This window comes from Podarcis bocagei (genome assembly GCF_964188305.1).
Source record: "Podarcis bocagei genome assembly, chromosome: 6".
Lineage (NCBI taxonomy): Eukaryota > Metazoa > Chordata > Lepidosauria > Squamata > Lacertidae > Podarcis > Podarcis bocagei.
In genome coordinates this window covers 32,945,703-32,964,052 of record NC_138130.1, presented here as the reverse complement: position 1 = coordinate 32,964,052, position 18,350 = coordinate 32,945,703, and the positions used below count along the sequence as shown (strand labels likewise).

Below are 18,350 nucleotides of genomic sequence, written 5' to 3'. Positions count from 1 at the left end.
GAGAGGCCAAAAGCTCAAAAGCAAATTAGCAAAGAATGTGAAATGTTCTTTTCACTCAAGATATTTCATTCATTTTGTGCCAAGGCAGATAAAAGCATAAATTTTGTCAGAAACATCTGAACCTCCTTCCTTCTCCCCAGACTAGCTGTGTTTCCTATAGCGATTTGGAATGTGTCTGACACTTTACAGCAGCTCTCACTCATCCCTGGAATAAACTTGTGAAGTAATTTGTTAAATAGTCCCATTTTATAGATGGCAATGGGTGTGACTTCCCCAAACCAAGAGAAAAATAATTTATGGCTTGGAGGAATCCGAACTCGGTTCCCCATCATAGTTCAAGTCTGACATTCTTCCTACTAAACCCACATTGCCACCTAGATCAGGCATCCCCAAACTTGGGCCTCCAGCTGTTTTTGGACTACAACTCCCATCATCCCTAGCTAACAGGACCAGTGGTCAAGGATGATGGGAATTGTAGTCCCAAAAACATCTGGAGAGCCTAGTTTGGGGATGCCTGACCTAGATCATAACAGCTCTCACTATTTGGCCACACTGCGTAACTATCACCATAGGAATCTTTCCATTGAGATTCCAAAGTATCTCCAGGAAATCTAAATTCAATGCATTGTTACTTGGAGCGAAAATATGTCTGTCTTGCTGGTTGGCAGCATAGCTCTGCAAACTGCTGTGGGCACTTCTAGACTGTCCACATTTTAGGGTGGCAAACGGGGCGGGTTCCACCCAACTTTAGGGAGGCCCAGCGTGTGTGAGAGAGTGATGTCATGCACGTGACACGTGTGTGATGTCATGTGATGGGAGGAGTCCCAACAGAGCCCACTATGGTCACAGGTAGGCCAGCCAGGGCCATGGGAAGGCCCACCAGGGCCTGTCACAGTCTTAGGAAGGCTTGGTGGGGTCTGTCATAGCTGCATGTAGGCCCAGTGGAGCCCACCACAGGCTGCACAATATTGAGAGGGCCTGACCCCCTCCTTGTAAAATTGGGGGGTGCCCCCCTCCGCCTGTAAGATGGGATTCAATCACACACCACCAAATTTAGGTTTCACGTTCAAACTTGACTTGAAGGTCTTGTGCACCAAAACCACTCCCACTTAAGATCATATTTATTTATTTATTGCGATAAAGTGTTGGGGAAATGTACTGAACGCACAGGACATCTGGAACAGAGCATTTTAGAATTTATTTTCACAGGTGTGGCCGAGGATTATTCCCTCTATCTCTCTCTCTTTAAAGGAATTCCCAGTCGCAGTGAGTTAACATTTATACATAATCCTATTTGTTTAGTAAAAAGAGAAAAAGTTAGCTTTGTACCTGTTTCATCTTAGTTGTAGGGGAGGGCGAAGGTTTTTTTAATCTCTATTACTGCGGAGGGCGAGGAAGTGCCTGAGTTAGCAGCAACTGCTTTATCTCATCTCAGCTTTTCGTTCAGCACTTTTTGTAAGGGGGGGGGGGCGAGTAATGTCTTAATACTTTTGACAAATGTTCAAGAGGAAACCCCTGAGAGAGCAGAGAGTCCTCCTTCCGAAGGCCAGTCTAATCAAACAGAAGGCTCATTGCGGTTGCTGAACTCAGCAAACAAGAGACTGATCCCAGCACCGGATATATATATTATGTTCGATGCCAGTTGTGCACATCCTTTCTCCCAGGAACACATGCCAACAAAGGGCAACTCTCTTATATACATATATATTTATATGAGTGCGCTATCTAGAGACGAAGTCTTCCTTGCAAAAGAAAACTGTCAAGGCCCAAGGAAAGCAATTACATTGGGCTCACTTATCGGCATTGTAAAATGTTCTCTCTCTCTTTGCCGCGTAATTGTCATACATCAGCTCATCTGGGAACGAAAGGCCTTCAGTTCTGTTGATTACGTGGTTGCTATCTGTTATAAATTACGTTAAAATGCATCCACGAGGCCATCTGAGGGTGAGAGAATCCAATTACAGGGGGAGTCCAGGAAAGGGAGAAGGGAGCTCCCTCCCAAACAACTGAAATTGGATTTCCACCTTTCTTTGAGAAATGAAAGCTCTCTTTGCCTACCATTCGGATACAGAATGCTGACACTGTTTTGACAAGGGGGGTTCTTATTCATCAATGAGTGAGCAAGTACATTAGCCAGTGCTTGCTGCTTTGCAAGCACAAATGCAACTTCGCGCTGATCAGAGTGATGCTCTGCTTTGTTTGTCATCATACTTCAGCAAGCAGGAGCCTTGCCGTGTCAATGTTCTTGCGTTGACTGCATGCAAAAAAAGGGGGCGTTGCTAATAGGAATGTTTCCAAATAATTTGGGGAAGAATTATAAGCACCTAATTATACATAAGGGACGCGGGTGGCGCTGTGGCTTAAACCACAGAGCCTAGGACTTGCCAATCAGAAGGTCGGCAGTTCGAATCCCCGCGACGGGGTGAGCTCCCATTGCTCGGTCCCTGCTCCTACCAACCTAGCAGTTCAAAAGCACGTCAAAGTGCAAGTAGATAAATAGGTACCGCTCCGGCGGGAAGGTAAACGGCGTTTCTGTGCGCTGTTCTGGTTCACCAGAAGCGGCTTAGTCATGCTGGTCACATGACCCGGAAGCTGTACGCCGGCTCCCTTGACCAGTAAAGCAAGATGAGCGCCGCAAACCCAGAGTCGGTCACGACTGGACCTAATGGTCAGGGGTCCCTTTACTTTTACCTAATTATACATCTATATAGCTATGCACAAACACATACAGATGCATATCTATGCACATACCTATCACTTTTATTTCCATCCTTCCTCCAAGTAAGCTTGTTTCTGTTACCATAAAGCACCAATGCTGCAGCAAGCAAAGGCTCCAGCAGCTCAGTCAGCTGCTTGTGGCTGGAAAGCCAGACAGGATGTTTGTGACTGTTGCCATGGAAACAAAGGGGCAGTCCAATCTGAACTGAGCACCGGATGTTAGCTCAGTGTGTGTGTCATATGACCTGTACTGGAAGTACATGGGTGGAGTTTCTTCTTGCTGTTGTCGAGTGCAGACATGTTTCTCTGTACTGATATGAGAGACAGAAATAAAAGATGTAAATAGTTTTCTGTCTGCTTCTTTCCCCTCCTGGGGGACACCAAAGGGGAGAGAGGGTGAACGGTGTGTTCCTCTCACACATCTGAGATGAATCGCCGGGACCTCGCCTGCTTATCAGCAGAGTGGAGACGCGGGGAGGTCGACAGGAATATCTGCCGGTGCCTACGCTGTGGCACATTCCTCTGACCCAAGCAGAATTCCAACAGTGGTAGCAGAGGATGGTTGCTGTTTTCTTCGATCCATCGGACATCTGCATGAGAGGCTGGTGAATTGTCCTCCTCTGCTCCATGGAAGCCTGAATTGAGAGGCTGATTCTCTGCAGCCAGAAGCTGACCAGAAGAAGCTGACAGCCAAGCCGATGCTCAAGGTATGAGACTTTTAAGGGCTTAAAAGTGTGAATGCAGATTGATTCATTCACTGCTTCACGGACAGCGAGTGTGGGAAAGCAGCTCCGACTTAGAAGAGGCCTGCATACCAAGCATTTTTGTGGTTTCCTGTCCGAGGAAAGGAATGCACTGTTGCTAGGCAACGTCCTTCAGAAGGCTGTGCCTCAGAGAGGAGAAATGGAAAGCTACTCGAGAGGGCTGGACAGTCAGACTATGCCTCAGAGAGGCGTAAACAAAGTTTTGTTATGACTAGGTCCTCACGAACTGCTGGAAGGGACTTTCCAACGCAGCCAGTGTCAGAGTTGCCAGGTGTCAAGAGAGTAAACAAGCCAGCTATTGGATTTTAGTGGCTTGTCTTTTAGAGTCAATGCAAGGACTCAAAATGGATGCCAAGAAGGGGGGAGGCTTGCCTTCTCCACCCCTCCTGACCAATGACAATTATTCATCTTGGACTGTAAAGATGAAGGCCCTGCTGCAGAATCAGAGACTGTTTGGGGTGATTGAGAATCCCATCCCAGCAGCACCAACGCGTGCTTGGGAGTCACAGAATGTGAAGGCTAGGACTGCTATAATTCTGTGTGTCTCAGATGAGCAGCTTGTGCATATACAGCATTTGGAATTTGCGCAAGAGGTTTGGAACGCGCTGCGTACAACGCATCAGAGAGATGCTGGTTCTTCAGCGTTGCTGTATTTTGAGAAGTTGACCAATCTGAGATTAGCGCCTGATGGAGATGTTCAAGCGCACCTGACAGAAATGAAGTACCTGCGTCAACAGATGGTGGAACGCAATTTCCGTCTACAGGAGGAAGTGTTTTGCTTCATGATGATAAACAGCCTGAACCGGACCTACAAGGTTGTTGCCAGTCAGCTTGGTTCGCTACCTGCTGCTCAGCTAACCGCGGAAAGAGTGTGTGCTGTGGTCCTGAACGAACACGACAGACTTGCTGCACTGGAAGTGAAAGACAGAGGGAGGCAAGAACAGAGTTCACATCTTCCCACTGGTGGTGCTACTGGAGAGCATGCCGTAGCTTTGAGTGCCGTCCGATGCCACAATTGTGGACAGACTGGGCATCTACAGCGAAATTGTAGGAAGCCGCGACAGTCAAAAGGAGCCAAGAACAGCTCTACGAAGCCTGAGGCGTCAAGCAAAAGCCGTACCATGTGCCAGGTGAAACCTGCAAAGGTGATGATGGCGAAAGGAACCACGCCAGATGTTGGGAACGCATTCATAATCGATACCGGCGCCACGAAGCATCTCTGCCCACACAGAGAACTGTTTTCGACGTTGAAGAAGCAAAGCTTCACTGTGAAACAAGCCAACGGTCAAGAACTGGAAGCGACCGGAATTGGAACTGTGTATCTTGAGAGTCTGAACTTGACTATAAACGATGTTTATCTGGTTCCAGAACTGAAATTTAGTCTGCTGAGTGCTTCGCAGATTGCAAAGAAGGGACTAAAACTGTACTATGATGCTAAAAGATGCAAGATCTACAAAGATGGAGAACTGTTTCTTACTGCGAAAGAGAAAGATGGACTGTATTTGTTGACTTTTGATCAAAGTGATTACATGAAATGTAATACTTCTGATTCTAACGAAATTTCTCTTGCAGGTGTGACCAGAATGAGCACCAAGAAGGTGGCTAAAAAGGTCCACAGAGCTTTTCAGCGGGTGTATGCTGATGTGATTGGTCCTCTAGAACCATCTAGAGGCGGTGCAAAATATTACCTTGTGTGTGTTGATTGTTACACTAATTATTCTTGGGTTTACTTGATGAAGAAACCGCAGGAAACTTTAGAAAAGTTTCAGGAGTTTTGTGACAAGGTTAAAAGTATGCATGATGCTAACATTGATTGTCTTTTCACAGATGACAAGCCAGTTTTTCTTTTACAGGATTTCCAGAGGTTCCTGGATGGAAAAGGGATAAGACACAAACTTGCTACTTCCGAAGAAGCATGGAAGAAATGTGTCTGTGTTAGGGTGAACAAAGAATTGCAAAAGGGGATGCATGCGCAATTGCTGAGTTCACATTTGCCACATGATTATTGGGCCGAATCTCTAGCGTCCTATCTTCATGTGTGGTTGAGAAAAGTCTCAACAGAGTTGGGATGTTCTCCCTTTGAGAAGCTGTTTAACAGAAAACCTTCTGTTGCCTATTTTAAGGTTTTCGGATCTCATGTGAGAACAGAAGCTCCAAGTGGGGTAAAGAATGCCAGAGGCATCTTTGTAGGTTACGAAAAAGGTCTCTACAGAGTAATTTTGTCTGAATCTGGTCAGGTGATTCTCACAAAGTTTCTAGAGAGTGCTCCTGAACGGGAAAGAGTGATTGTTCACACTTTTTCCACAGATGATGATGATGATGATGATTTTTCTGATGTCACAGATTACAGTGGTACTGATGATGATGACACTGATAGCTCAGACAGCTCAGTTGTCACAGTCATTGAGAGGAAATCTCAAATAATGACTAGACCCTCAGAAGAGGAGGATAAACCACTGATTAAGCTAACTACTGGTTCTCCAGAGTGTTCAGAGGCTGAACCAGAAAGCAGAGAAGAGCAGCAGATCTTACGAAGGTCTGAGAGAGCAACGAAGGGTGTACCACCCAAGAGGTATTCAAAGGAGTTTGCTAACCTTGCATATGTTGCTGTTGTAAACGACCAAGGACAGATTGAAGCTGTGTCTGAGTCAGAGACAAAGGCACAACAGAGAGTTGTTAACCAAGGAAATGCGAAGTCACACAACCAGAGAGGTACATTGGTTAAACCAGTGGCGGGTAGTTCCAAGGGTGGAACTGAAACAACAGGGGAATGTTATAAGTATAACAACTGTTTGTTTTCTTCTCTGGATGACGCTTTGCTCGCAGCACGCATTGATACTTTAGGGGGAGTATGTTACCATAAAGCACCAATGCTGCAGCAAGCAAAGGCTCCAGCAGCTCAGTCAGCTGCTTGTGGCTGGAAAGCCAGACAGGATGTTTGTGACTGTTGCCATGGAAACAAAGGGGCAGTCCAATCTGAACTGAGCACCGGATGTTAGCTCAGTGTGTGTGTCATATGACCTGTACTGGAAGTACATGGGTGGAGTTTCTTCTTGCTGTTGTCGAGTGCAGACATGTTTCTCTGTACTGATATGAGAGACAGAAATAAAAGATGTAAATAGTTTTCTGTCTGCTTCTTTCCCCTCCTGGGGGACACCAAAGGGGAGAGAGGGTGAACGGTGTGTTCCTCTCACACATCTGAGATGAATCGCCGGGACCTCGCCTGCTTATCAGCAGAGTGGAGACGCGGGGAGGTCGACAGGAATATCTGCCGGTGCCTACGCTGTGGCACATTCCTCTGACCCAAGCAGAATTCCAACAGTTTCCGGCTGCTCCAAAGGGTAGGACACAAACCAGTCAATTCAAGTTACAAGAAAGGAGATTCCAGCTTAACGCCAGGAAGAACTTTCTGGCCGTAAGACCTGTTTGACAGTGGTACAGACTCCCTTGGGATGTGGTGGACTCTCCTTCATAGGAGGTTTTTAACCAGAAACTAGATGACCATCTGTCATGAATACTTTAGTTAGGATTCTTGTGGGGGTTGGACTAGATGACCCTCGAAGTTCCCTTCCAACTCTACAATTCTGTGATTCTGAGGAGCTCAGGCTGTTAACCAAAAAGTGCAAAGACATGGTGCAAATTACACCCAGGCGCAGTTCAAAAGACAACAGCTTGCTCTTTTTCAAGTCATTCAGAATACTTTGGACTCAGACAGGCACATGAACCAAACCGTAACTTGTAAGATGCAGAAAATGATGCAGGAATTCAGGAAGAAACTGTATCCCTCCCCTCCATCGGTATTGATGCGAGAAATACTATCAAATAGACACCCATGGTACTTGGGTAACGGCACCCACACAGCAATTACAAGGGATACCAAATTGACCAGATCTGTACTTTAAGTTTACGAACTTGATTTTTGTAGTTCAGTGGCATTCACAGTTCTCCAAATGTAGCAGTGTAGTTCTTGGCTGTTTGTGCATGTAAAAACACATACACATTCAGTCTTGGAAGTGCATAAAACTATGTGTAAATCACCTTGAGATGATTTGCTTAGAAAGTGATTAATAAATTGATGATAATGGAATACAACCATAATAATATATGTTTTGTACCGTGTACAATACCAGTGTTGTTATTTATACATAGAATTATGCAGACAAAGCATGTGATATTCATCGTGCTTCATCACATGTAAAACTATGAGAAACTTGCAAAAAAAAAATGTACAGATTAATACCAGAAGACAACAGAATTGAACCATGAGTTAACAAATATACAAAGGAATCTTAGTCAGAAGACGGCTGTTTTGCAAGACCATCATTTGCAAGACCAAATAATGCCTTATCTATGGGAAATAGCATGTTTCCCCACATACCAAATGTTATGCTTTGGCCCTCTTGGAATTTTCTCTCAATAGAAGTGCAACCTTCAGAGTTACCATCAGAACTGTGTGGAACAAAGTTGAAAACAACTGAACATTTTCTGTGGGCAAACCTTCCGCCCGCCCGCCCCACCAGCGCGCAGAAAGAAACCTGATCGTGCAGAAAGGCTCTTAATTAGCATGATTGCTGCCGAAAGAATGGAGTATTTAAATCTCCATGTTTAAACAAAAGAGGTATTTGCTGTGCCGTGAAAGTCCAATGATAAAACCTTATAATAACGGGTAAGTGTTCGGGATATGCAGACGGTGCCAATGCCAGCTTGAGCCTAATTAGTTAGGGAATCAAGGAGAATTTTAAATGTTAATTAGGTAAGAAGCATCCTACTGTATGTGCCTAATTTACTGTACAGGATTAATTTATCTGAGCTAGCATGAAGCAATTAAGAAAGCCTGATTATATTTTCAGAAAGCTTGTATTAACATTCCCATAATTGACAACGTATTGATTTATATTCTCCCAGATTGCACTTTGTCTTTTTGCTTGAACTTGAAACCTGCCAGCGATAATCTTAAATGTTTTTAGCCTGCCTGGACATTTTTCAGAAACCAGAAATAATGGTGGTGGTTGTTTTTATTTTGAATGCGGCTTTACGGCAGGGAGTGAGCAGGATTGGGTACTTGTGGGTACGCCTTAGTGCTTCTACTGTATAATGTGCAAGGTTTTACTTCCTTGCTTACTCAGTCGAAGCTGGCGAAGGGGAACTACAACGGGAACGTCTCCTTCCTGTCTCTTTCCATGGCGAATCCTTAAAAAAAATAAATGTGGCCATATTACCGCTTATAAGAACAGAAGCAAGTAAATGGTGAAATTGTGTACCTTCTTCTCTGTAAAAAGTGGTGCTTTACAGATCAATTTCTTTTACAGCAGATGTGCCAACCTCTTTCTCCCCTCTCCCCACCGGATGTTGCTGGACTACAGCTCTCATCATCCTTGACCATCGGCCATGATGGCTGGGGGGTTGATGGGAGTTGGAGTCTCAACAACATCAGAAAGAGCCACAGGTCCCCCCACCCATCTTTACTGGTTAATCCCAAACAGGTTGTTTATAGAATCAGTATGATATTTTATTGATAATTCGCTTGCCTTTATTGTGATGGGTAATATGGGAAAGTGGTATAGTGGTACCTCGGGCTACAGACGCTTCAGGTTACAGACTCCGCTAACCCAGAAGTAGTACCTCAGGTTAAGAACCTTGCTTCAGGATGAGAACAGAAATCGTGCGGCGGGAGCGGGAGGCCCCATTAGCTAAAGTGGTACCTCAGGTTAAGAACAGTTTCAGGTTAAGAACTGACCTCCAGAACGAATTAAGTTCTTAACCCGAGGTACCACTGTATAAATATCAGAGGATCATAATGAAGAGCAGCTATGCAGGATCAAACCAAAGGTTTATCTGGTCCAATGGGTGGGAAGATGGCACTATCCCTAAAACAAATTTTGCATGTTGAGCTTTTCGCTAACAGCTTGCTTCTGCTATTTCCTTTGCTCCAGGACTCTGAATTTGACCCGTTGAAGTTTACTAGCCTAATTGAATGCGAGGAGCCGAATAACGACTTAAGCAGGTTTCGAGGCTTCATGTGAGTATATCCTTGCAATTTCATCTACGGTTAAGGATTGCCCTGCAGGTTTAGACTGTAATCTTTTGAACGCTTACCTGGGAGTAAGGCCCGTCGAACTTAATAGGACTTAACTTCCGAGTAGACATGTATGGGCTTGCGCTGTCAAACCTTTGCATAGTGAAGTTCGCGAGTCTTATGAATCGTTTATGGGAGGAGAGGGTTGTGATGGAAATGAATTTGACGGGGGTAGTGAACATGTGACTTGTGACTTGTGTTTTTCGCTACATCTTCGTACCCATCAGCGGCTCAGGAAAAAGCACAAAAGGATACGAGTCGCATTTGGGGAAGGCTTAAAACTTGAAAGTGTTTCAGTAGTTGGTGGAAACAGAACCTGAGGCCGCTGGATGAATTAAACAAGAGCTACAGTGAGGGTGCTAAATTATGAAGCAAAGCCAAAACCATTTTGGGAAGATTTTTTTTTCAAAAAAATACAAATGTACATGGAAAACCTGTTAAGAGGGGATTGCAACTCCTGTTCATCTGATTATCTGACATCAGCAGAGAGAATGGAGAAAAGCTGTTTAAATTCTTGGGTGAGGCTTAGCATCCATCTTTCCATAGACTATTTCAATCCTGTGTCAAAAAATCAGACCTCTGTGATATTCTTAACATTAGAGCAGCCATTCTGGATAAAATCAAGGGTCCCTCGTGTCTAGCACCCTCTCTGCTCCCAGAGTTGCCACAGGAGACAGCTTCTTGCTTGGTTTTGAGCTGTTGGAGTGGATAGTGGAGTTTATTTGTATTTATTTAAATGGGTTGGTTTATCTTTCCCAGGAGTTACTGGGGATTGAACCTGTGACTTTTTGTGTGGGAAGCAGTTGCTCTAACACTAAGTGATGGCCATTCTTTCAGAATATGTTTGATATGTTGTGAGTCAGTTCAAGCACGATCTTGTGGGGAGCAATTTTTGATAAAAAGTTTCCGTTCTTGGAATTTATTCTCCTCGACTCTCTGGGCAACTTTCTGCTTGCAAAACATATTGAATTCGGTGGCATTTGGTCACTTTCCCATCAGTACTTAACATTTTATTTACTTACTTATGGCGTTATAAAATTCTCTGGGCAGCTTACAATAAATAAGTAAAAGAATAATTGAAATACAGAGTAAGACAGGAAACGTATATCCCATGCCCATAGAATGTCCCACACAAAGTCTTGGTCCATTCAGGATTAAATCAAGGGTTGTCTCTTCTTTGCTCAGCTCGATATTCTAAAATAACTGTATCCCACAGATTTCTGCTCTTCCTCTATCTTTCTGATAACATCCACTGTATGTCTGTTTCCTCTCCACATTTTCTGTTTGTGTGCATTTTCATCCCTGTGACTTAGTTTTTTAAAAAACTGCTGTCATTTGTTTCTGGCCTTGTTCATATGTCACAGTGAACCACAGTTAACAGTTTACCAATAGAATACAAACTTCATTATATAGTCACAGAAGTTGTTCCCCTCTAGTCATCCTGGGGGGGAAAGAAAGCATGATCCCTGAATTAGCAGCATATATGAACAAGGGATCCTGATTTGTTTCCTTCAAACCACAGTCTGAAACCAAGGTTTGTTCTTGGCTTACCAGGTCATGGTTTGTTCCCTTCATACACTAGTGGGAAAGGGACACGGGTGGGACTGTGGCCTAAACCACTGAGCCTCTGGGGTTGCCAGTCAAGTCGGATGGTCGGCGGTTTGAATCCCCATGACGGAGTGCACTCCTGTTGCTCTGTCCCAGCTCCTACTAACCTAGCAGTTCTAAAGCACGCCAGTGCAAGTAGATAAATAGGTACCGTTGTGGTGGGAAGGTAAACGGCGTTTCCGTGTGCTCTGGTTTCCATCACGGTGTCCTGTTGTGCCAGAACTGGTTAAGTCATGCTGGCCACATGACCCAGAAAGCTGTCTGTGGACAAATGCCGGCTCCCTCGGCCTGAAAGCGAAATGAGCACCGCAACCCCATTGTCGCCTTTGACTTAACCATCCAGGGGTCCTTTACCTTACCTTAATAGTGGGAGGAGACAACAGCCTAGAAAGATGTATTCATGGGATACCATTTGCTATGGTTTACTGTGATGTGTGAACTGTGCCATGTTTACCACTATTACTGCTTTGTAGACCTGAAACACTGATACCCTCACCCTTAGTTATACAGAACAGAATGTTCCTGTTTGCAGCATTTGTGATATTAAACCCTAGCAATCTGGTTCCACTGCATTCAAGTGACATTGTCTGTCTAGTACAGGTTGTGTTGTTCCTAAATGTTTCCATTGCCCACCAAATCCTTCTTCCTAGAAACTCTATTGTCTCATGCATGCAGATGGCTTTAAGAGCTTGGATTTTAATAACAACCTAGAATTTTTTTACCCGTGCATCCCAACTACGTTTCCCAATGTCGTCAAATTCTGGCCTGTGCCATAACCACTCACTCCTCCATCACGACTTGCTATTTAACAACCTACCTGTGTTTCTTTTGAACCTAGTAGGCCTGTCACCATGTGATAAAGGCATCCATCACAAACTCACCTGTTGTATCTTTTTAATGATTAAATCACTCATTTCCAGAGCCCAAGCCCAGAATTGTATTCTCCTTGAGAGAGGGTATCCATTGATTATGGGAGAAATGTTTCCTTTCTTAGGGGTAATTTCTCTACTGCTCAGTAAGGTTCCCTTCCGTTTAAAATATTATTATTATTATTATTAATGAAAATAAATAAATGCAACTGGCAATTGCAAAGTCAAATGAATGGTTTGAAAGTGATTGTGATCAGTTCCCCCATTTTATTGCTTTTTTCCTTTTCGCCTGTGTAACTTACCTGGCAAATAGCAGGTGTCATCAGTGTTGTACTGTGATATCTGCCATCTCTGCACTCAGAAGCAGAGGCATAGGGGCAAACTGCAAACAGTGCCAGTCAAGCATTCGGGACAAAGGGGTCACAACCAGCAGCCTACCTCTTCTGTTCCGTTAGCCACGGTGAGATTTTAGGAAATGATATGTTTAGACTTCCATAAACATCATTTTGAGTCATAGGCGGGTCCTATGCCTGCCATGATCTCAAGGCTTTTCTTGTGCCCTGTAATCACTATGTCATATCAAATACCCATAGCAGACTATTAGGAACATAGGAAGCTGCCTTATACTGAGTCAGACAGTGGGGTCTTTCATAGACTGACTGCGTGTAGAGGAATGGTAGGAGGGACCAGCTGAGGACACCCCTCCAGGGGAACCCTCAGGGGGCGATGACTCAGTAAGATAGCAAACATTAAAAACCTCCCTAAACAGGGCTGCCTTCAGATGTCTTTTAAAAGTCAGATAGTTGTTTATTTCCTTGACGTCTGATGGGAGGGCGTTCCACAGGGCGGGCGCCACTACCGAGAAGGCCCTCAGCCTGGTTCCCTGTAACCTCACTTCTCACAATGAGGGAAGCACCAGAAGGCCCTTGGAGCTGGACCTTAGTGTCCAGGCTGAATGATAGGGGTGGAGATGCTCCTTCAGGCATACTGGGCCGAGGCCGTTTAGGGCTTTAAAGGTCAGCACCAACACTTGGAATTGTGCTCAGAAACGTACTGGGAGTCATTGTAGATCCTTTAAGAACGGTGTTATGGCAGCCGCTCCCAGTCACCAGTCTGGCAGCCGCATTCTGCATTAGTTGTCATTTCCTTCAAAGGTTGCCCCACGTAGAGCACAGCAGATGCCGTGCTATGGAGCTAGGAAGGGAAAGTTCATGCCGGTCCACACGAGTGTCTCCTCCCACTCTGTTTTCTGTTTCACTCTTGGCAATTTCCGTTGCAAGCTACTTGGAGACAGGAACCTATCCTTTCAGCTGTTGTTGTTTCTGTAAAGCTCCGCAGATACTTAGAATGTTACATAAATAAAGAAAAACCATAAATACAACCACAGGGCTTTGGGTTCTTTGCAACCGGCAGGTTTATGAACTGCTACATTCAACACGAGTCGACTCATGAAACCCCATTCTGTGATGTATTGAGTTAGTCTCCCTAGTGTCAGAGTGCCTTTTATCATTTTGCCTAGTAGAGATGGTGATCGGGAAGGTATTGCCAGGCAGAAAGCATTAAAGTGCACAATAGCTGACTTACCCTATATGTCTACAGAAAGGATTACAATGAGATTGCACAGCCTAGGACTTTGAGCACCCTGAAGGGCTATATAAATGCTTCATGACCTAGGCAATGATTAATAATAATAAGATGCACTGCAGTCCATTTCTGTATTATTTCATGTCCCAACTCCTTGTGATTCAGTGAGAAGAGTGCTGCACTGGGGTGTATGTTAGCCTCTCAGCCACACACTCAAATCACTTGCTCCATTCCAGTAAGAGTCACCAGTGTGCCTTTTAGTCCTAGGCATGGTGCTCACACAATACTAGTTGTTGAAATTGCTGCACACTAAGTGCTTAATGAGGGTGAAAGAGGAGAGTGCAAAATATGGTCTGACGCTCAACATCAAAAAAATGAAGATCATGGCCACTGGTCCCATCACCTCCTGGCAAATTGAAGGGGAAGAAATGGAGGCAGTGAGAGACTCTACTTTCTTGGGCTCCATAATCACTGCAGATGGTGACAGCAGTCACGAAATTAAAAGACGCCTGCTTCTTGGGAGAAAAGCAATGACAAACCTAGACAACAACTTAAAAAGCAGAGACATCACCTTGCCGACAAAGGTCCGTATAGTTGAAGCTATGTTTTTCCCACTAGTGATGTATGGAAGTGAGAGCTGGACCATAAAGAAGGCTGATCGCCGAAGAATTGATGCTTTTGAATTATGGTGCTGGAGGAGACTCTTGAGAGTCCCATGGACGGCAAGAAGATCAAACCTATCCATTCTTAAGGAAATTAACCCTGAGTGCTCACTGGAAGGACAGATCCTGAAGCTGAGGCTCCAATACTTTGGCCACCTCATGAGAAGAGAAGACTCCCTGGAAAAGACCCTGATGCTGGGAAAGATTGAGGGCACAAGGAGAATGGACGACAGAGGACGAGATGGTTGGACAGTGTTCTCGAAGCTACAAACATGAGTCTGACCAAACTGCGGGAGACAGTGGAAGACAGAAGTGCCTGGCGTGCTCTGGTCCATGAGGTCATGAAGAGTTGGACATGACTAAACGACTAAACAACAACAACAACAAAAGTGTATTCAACTGATTATCACCTTGTTTGAGAAAGGTATAGGAAGACCTGATTCCAAATGTCTTCTTTTCCCACCCCCAATGGACAATTAACTTTGTCAGAGCCAAAAAGCAGACTCTAATGGGAGAATTTTGTTTCTAGCTCCGTGCATTTAATGCCATTTTTATCTCTGGATCAGGATAGTTGTTCCTTTGCCTCAGTCCCCCTTGCCTGTAAAATGTGAATACTTTATTAAATTGGAGATTGTCGTTAAGGGGTTGTTGCTTTTTGTGAGGGAAAACGACCCTTTTCATGCAGGGCCTTCTCAGTTGAGGCCTTACCATGGGACTGCCTCTCAAATATCTGAGAGATCCTTTCTTTCCCCGTGGACTGTCTTGGGTGTGAAAATTGGCAAAGAATACCCCTTTGGGAGCTCTGCTACCCTCAGAAATTTGAGAGGTGGTGGCCCAGATCAGGGCATTCTCTGCAGTGGCCTCCAAGCTGTGGAATTTCCTCCCCACTGAGATGCATTTGGCAGCTTCATTGTATAGATTTTGTCCTTTGCTAGCCTCACTCTGTTATTCTGATTGTAAATTGTTGTAGCTAATATTAATATTGTATTTTACATTGCTGCAACCTGCCCAAGGACTTTATGGTGAAGGGCTGGTAAGAAATCTTAATAATAATAATAATAATAATAATAATAATAATAATAATAATAATAAGCCTCTTCATTGATGCTCTTGAACTAGATGGTTAAGGTGCATCTCTTCCACGTTTTATTTACTTTAATTTCCAACTGCTTGTGGGTTGGTTTTACAGGTTTCTTTTAATTGCTCTTTTCATAGTTCATTTTACTTATTTGAGTTGTCTGTTTTAATGTTGTAAACATTGGGAGTTTCTAAAGGGCCAAAAGGCAATATATAAATAACTTCCTAGAGAAATATAGATGTATTGCAAACTCTTCCGTAGGAATTATGGTGAAAGTTGTTAAAAAGCAGTAACTTCTCTTCATTTTCAAACTTTAAATTTTACTGAAGAGGGGAGAAAACTTCCATGTGAAAGCTTTGTGAAATTCCATTGAAGGACAACAGGCAAGAGATGGAATGGGAAATCCCTGATTAATGTTTGTAAATTGATTATAAAGATGCTAAGGTTGATTTTCCTGCCTTCTATAGGTTGGTAAGGAATGAAACAAGTCCTCTGCCGCAGTTATGAAACGTATACATAAGTTGATATCTCTTGTGCTTTTGCAGCGTGCATAGAAGTGGCAAAAAGGTTGCGCTGAGTAAAGAAAACCTTTTGTTGCGGGGATGTACGATTAGAAATACAGAAGAAGTCTCAGGAATAGTCATCTATGCCGGTAAGAGGCTGCCACCCTTTACCTTGTGCTTTTACACTTCGTTCCTTTTGATCACCCCCAAAATGATTGTGTATACACCATCATGGCCTTCACCTTCCTTTCGGCAGGGCACGAGACGAAAGCCTTTCTCAATAACAGCGGGCCGCGTTACAAGCGAAGCAAGCTCGAAAGACAAATGAATGTGGATGTCCTTTGGTGTGTCCTCATTCTTATTGTGATGTGCTTGTTTTCAGCCGTTGGTAAGTCCCCACCATTTTTAGCTATAAGGTGTAAAAAAAATAATTAAAAGGCAGGGAATGAATAACAATGAAAATAAATATGGATAAATAATTCTGTTTATTCGTGTATTGGAACAAAGACAGCCGGCATAACTAACTTCGTGTTTGAGACCCAGCTCTGCTCAACTAAATTAGATGCGTTGGGAACAGAGATTTCTTTATTGTAAAATATACCTTATAATTTTATAAATAAATAAATTTTACAAATAAATAAATAAATAAAGTGGGACTTCCATACCTCGGAAGTCGAACGCCTTGCTGGTCGAACGTTTTGGCTCCCGAACTTCACAAATCTGGAAGTGAGTGTTCCAGTTTGCAAACATTCTTTGGAAACCGAATGTCTGACGTGGCTTCTGTGGCTTCTGATTGGCTGCAGGAGTTTATTAATTTATAGGGTTTAGCTTGGGAGGGGGGGTGTACTCTGCAAACCCATCGACTTTGTCTCTCTTATATTTAATTTTCTATTTCTTTCTCTCCCACCTGTCCTACAGGTCATGGAGTCTGGGTCTGGCAATATGGTGACAAAAAGAAGCCTGTCTTTGTTGTCCCAGATCCCAGAGGAAACTATTTGCCTCCAATTAAAGCTGCAGTTTATTTATTTTTGACCATGATTATAGTGTTTCAGGTAACTATATGCATATTGCTTGAGATACCTTTTGTTGTTGTTGTTTCGGCCAAGTCACATTGGGGCAAAAGTTTACTAAATTGCAAGGAGTTGGACTTGGTGACCTCATAGTCCCTTTCCAACTCCGCAATGTTGTGATTCTGTGTGGGTTTTCTGTGGATTGACATTTGCTTTGATTCAGGGGTAAGGAGAGGGATTTCCCAGGGGAAGTAGTGGGAGTCCCATGCCTTGAAAGCACGAGAAAAGTGCTTGGACCTGCGCTTTCTAAGCATGGAACAAGCAGAGTGTGAACAAACCCTCAGAAAGTTGATACCCCGTAATACGGCAGCTAGACTGGTGACTGGAAGTGGCCACCCAGACCATATAACACCGGTCCTGAAAGACCTGCATTGGCTCCCAGTATATTTTTGAGCACAATTCAAAGTGTTGGTGCTGACCTTTAAAGCCCTAAATGGCCTCAGCCCCAGTATACCTGAAGGAGCGTCTACACCCCCATCGCTCAGCCTGGACACTGAGATCCAGCGCCGAGGGCCTTCTGGCGGTTCCCTCACTGCGAGAAACAAGGTTACAGGGAACCGGGCAGAGGGCCTTCTTGGTAGTCGCACTCGCCCTGTGGAACACCCTCCCATCAGATGTCAATGAAATAAGTAACTATCTGAAGGCAGCCCTGTTTAGGGAAGTTTTTAATGTTTGATGTTTTATTGCTTTTAAAAATTATTATTAATATTATGTTGGGAGCTGCCCAGAGTGGCTGGGGAAACCCAGCCAGATCGGTGGGGTAACAACAACCACAACAACAACAACAATTTTATTTATTATTTATTATTATTATTATTATTATTATTATTATTATTATTATTAGGCCTCTCCAGTGGGTTTCCCTTTACCATTAGAGGCTGAAGTTTACTTATGCCTCGGGAGGCAGGAGCCTAGAAGGCTGCTCCCTTTGAGCTCATTGTTGCCTACACTGACTGACAGCACCTTTCCAGAATTTCGGACAGGGGACATTCCCTGCCCCACCTGGAGCTGCCAGGGATTGAACCAAGGAACTTCTGCACAAAAAGCAGCTGCCCCTCTGTGTCGCTGAATACAGACCACGTTCTGACTTGAGGGAGGCCTTCCTGTTTTGTGAAGCCTGCCCCCAAGCGCAGCCCAGCGTCCAAGCCTGCCCCTCCACCATTGGCCAATCTGGGAGGCAGGCTTAGACTGGTCTTCTGATAGGTTGCGTGGTGGCATTATGCCCCTCCCTCTGCCTACCCAGGTCGGATACTGACCCTGGATCTCCCCATCAGGTCCTATAGGAGCCTCCGCCGTGCTGCAATGCCACCTCACCAGAAGGGCGAGCGGGCTTCTTGGATAAACATTTCAGGTTTCCTTGAGTGGAGAGCCCCGGGTGCTGTGTCTGAGAATGGGAGCCAAAGCACTCTTGAGATATT

At 44.3% G+C, this 18,350-nt stretch overlaps 1 protein-coding gene across 3 annotated transcripts in view; it reads left to right on the top strand.

Annotated features, from left to right (window-relative positions):
- Positions 1–18,350, top strand: part of ATP10A (ATPase phospholipid transporting 10A (putative)) — a 148,088-nt gene that overhangs the window by 86,512 nt on the left and 43,226 nt on the right. For all 3 annotated transcript variants that reach the window (XM_081197537.1, XM_081197536.1, XM_081197535.1), the window contains exons 4-7: positions 9,416–9,501; positions 15,905–16,011; positions 16,119–16,250; positions 16,781–16,914. In XM_081197537.1, the coding sequence (XP_081053663.1) occupies positions 9,416–9,501; positions 15,905–16,011; positions 16,119–16,250; positions 16,781–16,914 (459 nt within the window). The remainder of the gene's footprint in view (positions 1–9,415; positions 9,502–15,904; positions 16,012–16,118; positions 16,251–16,780; positions 16,915–18,350) is intronic.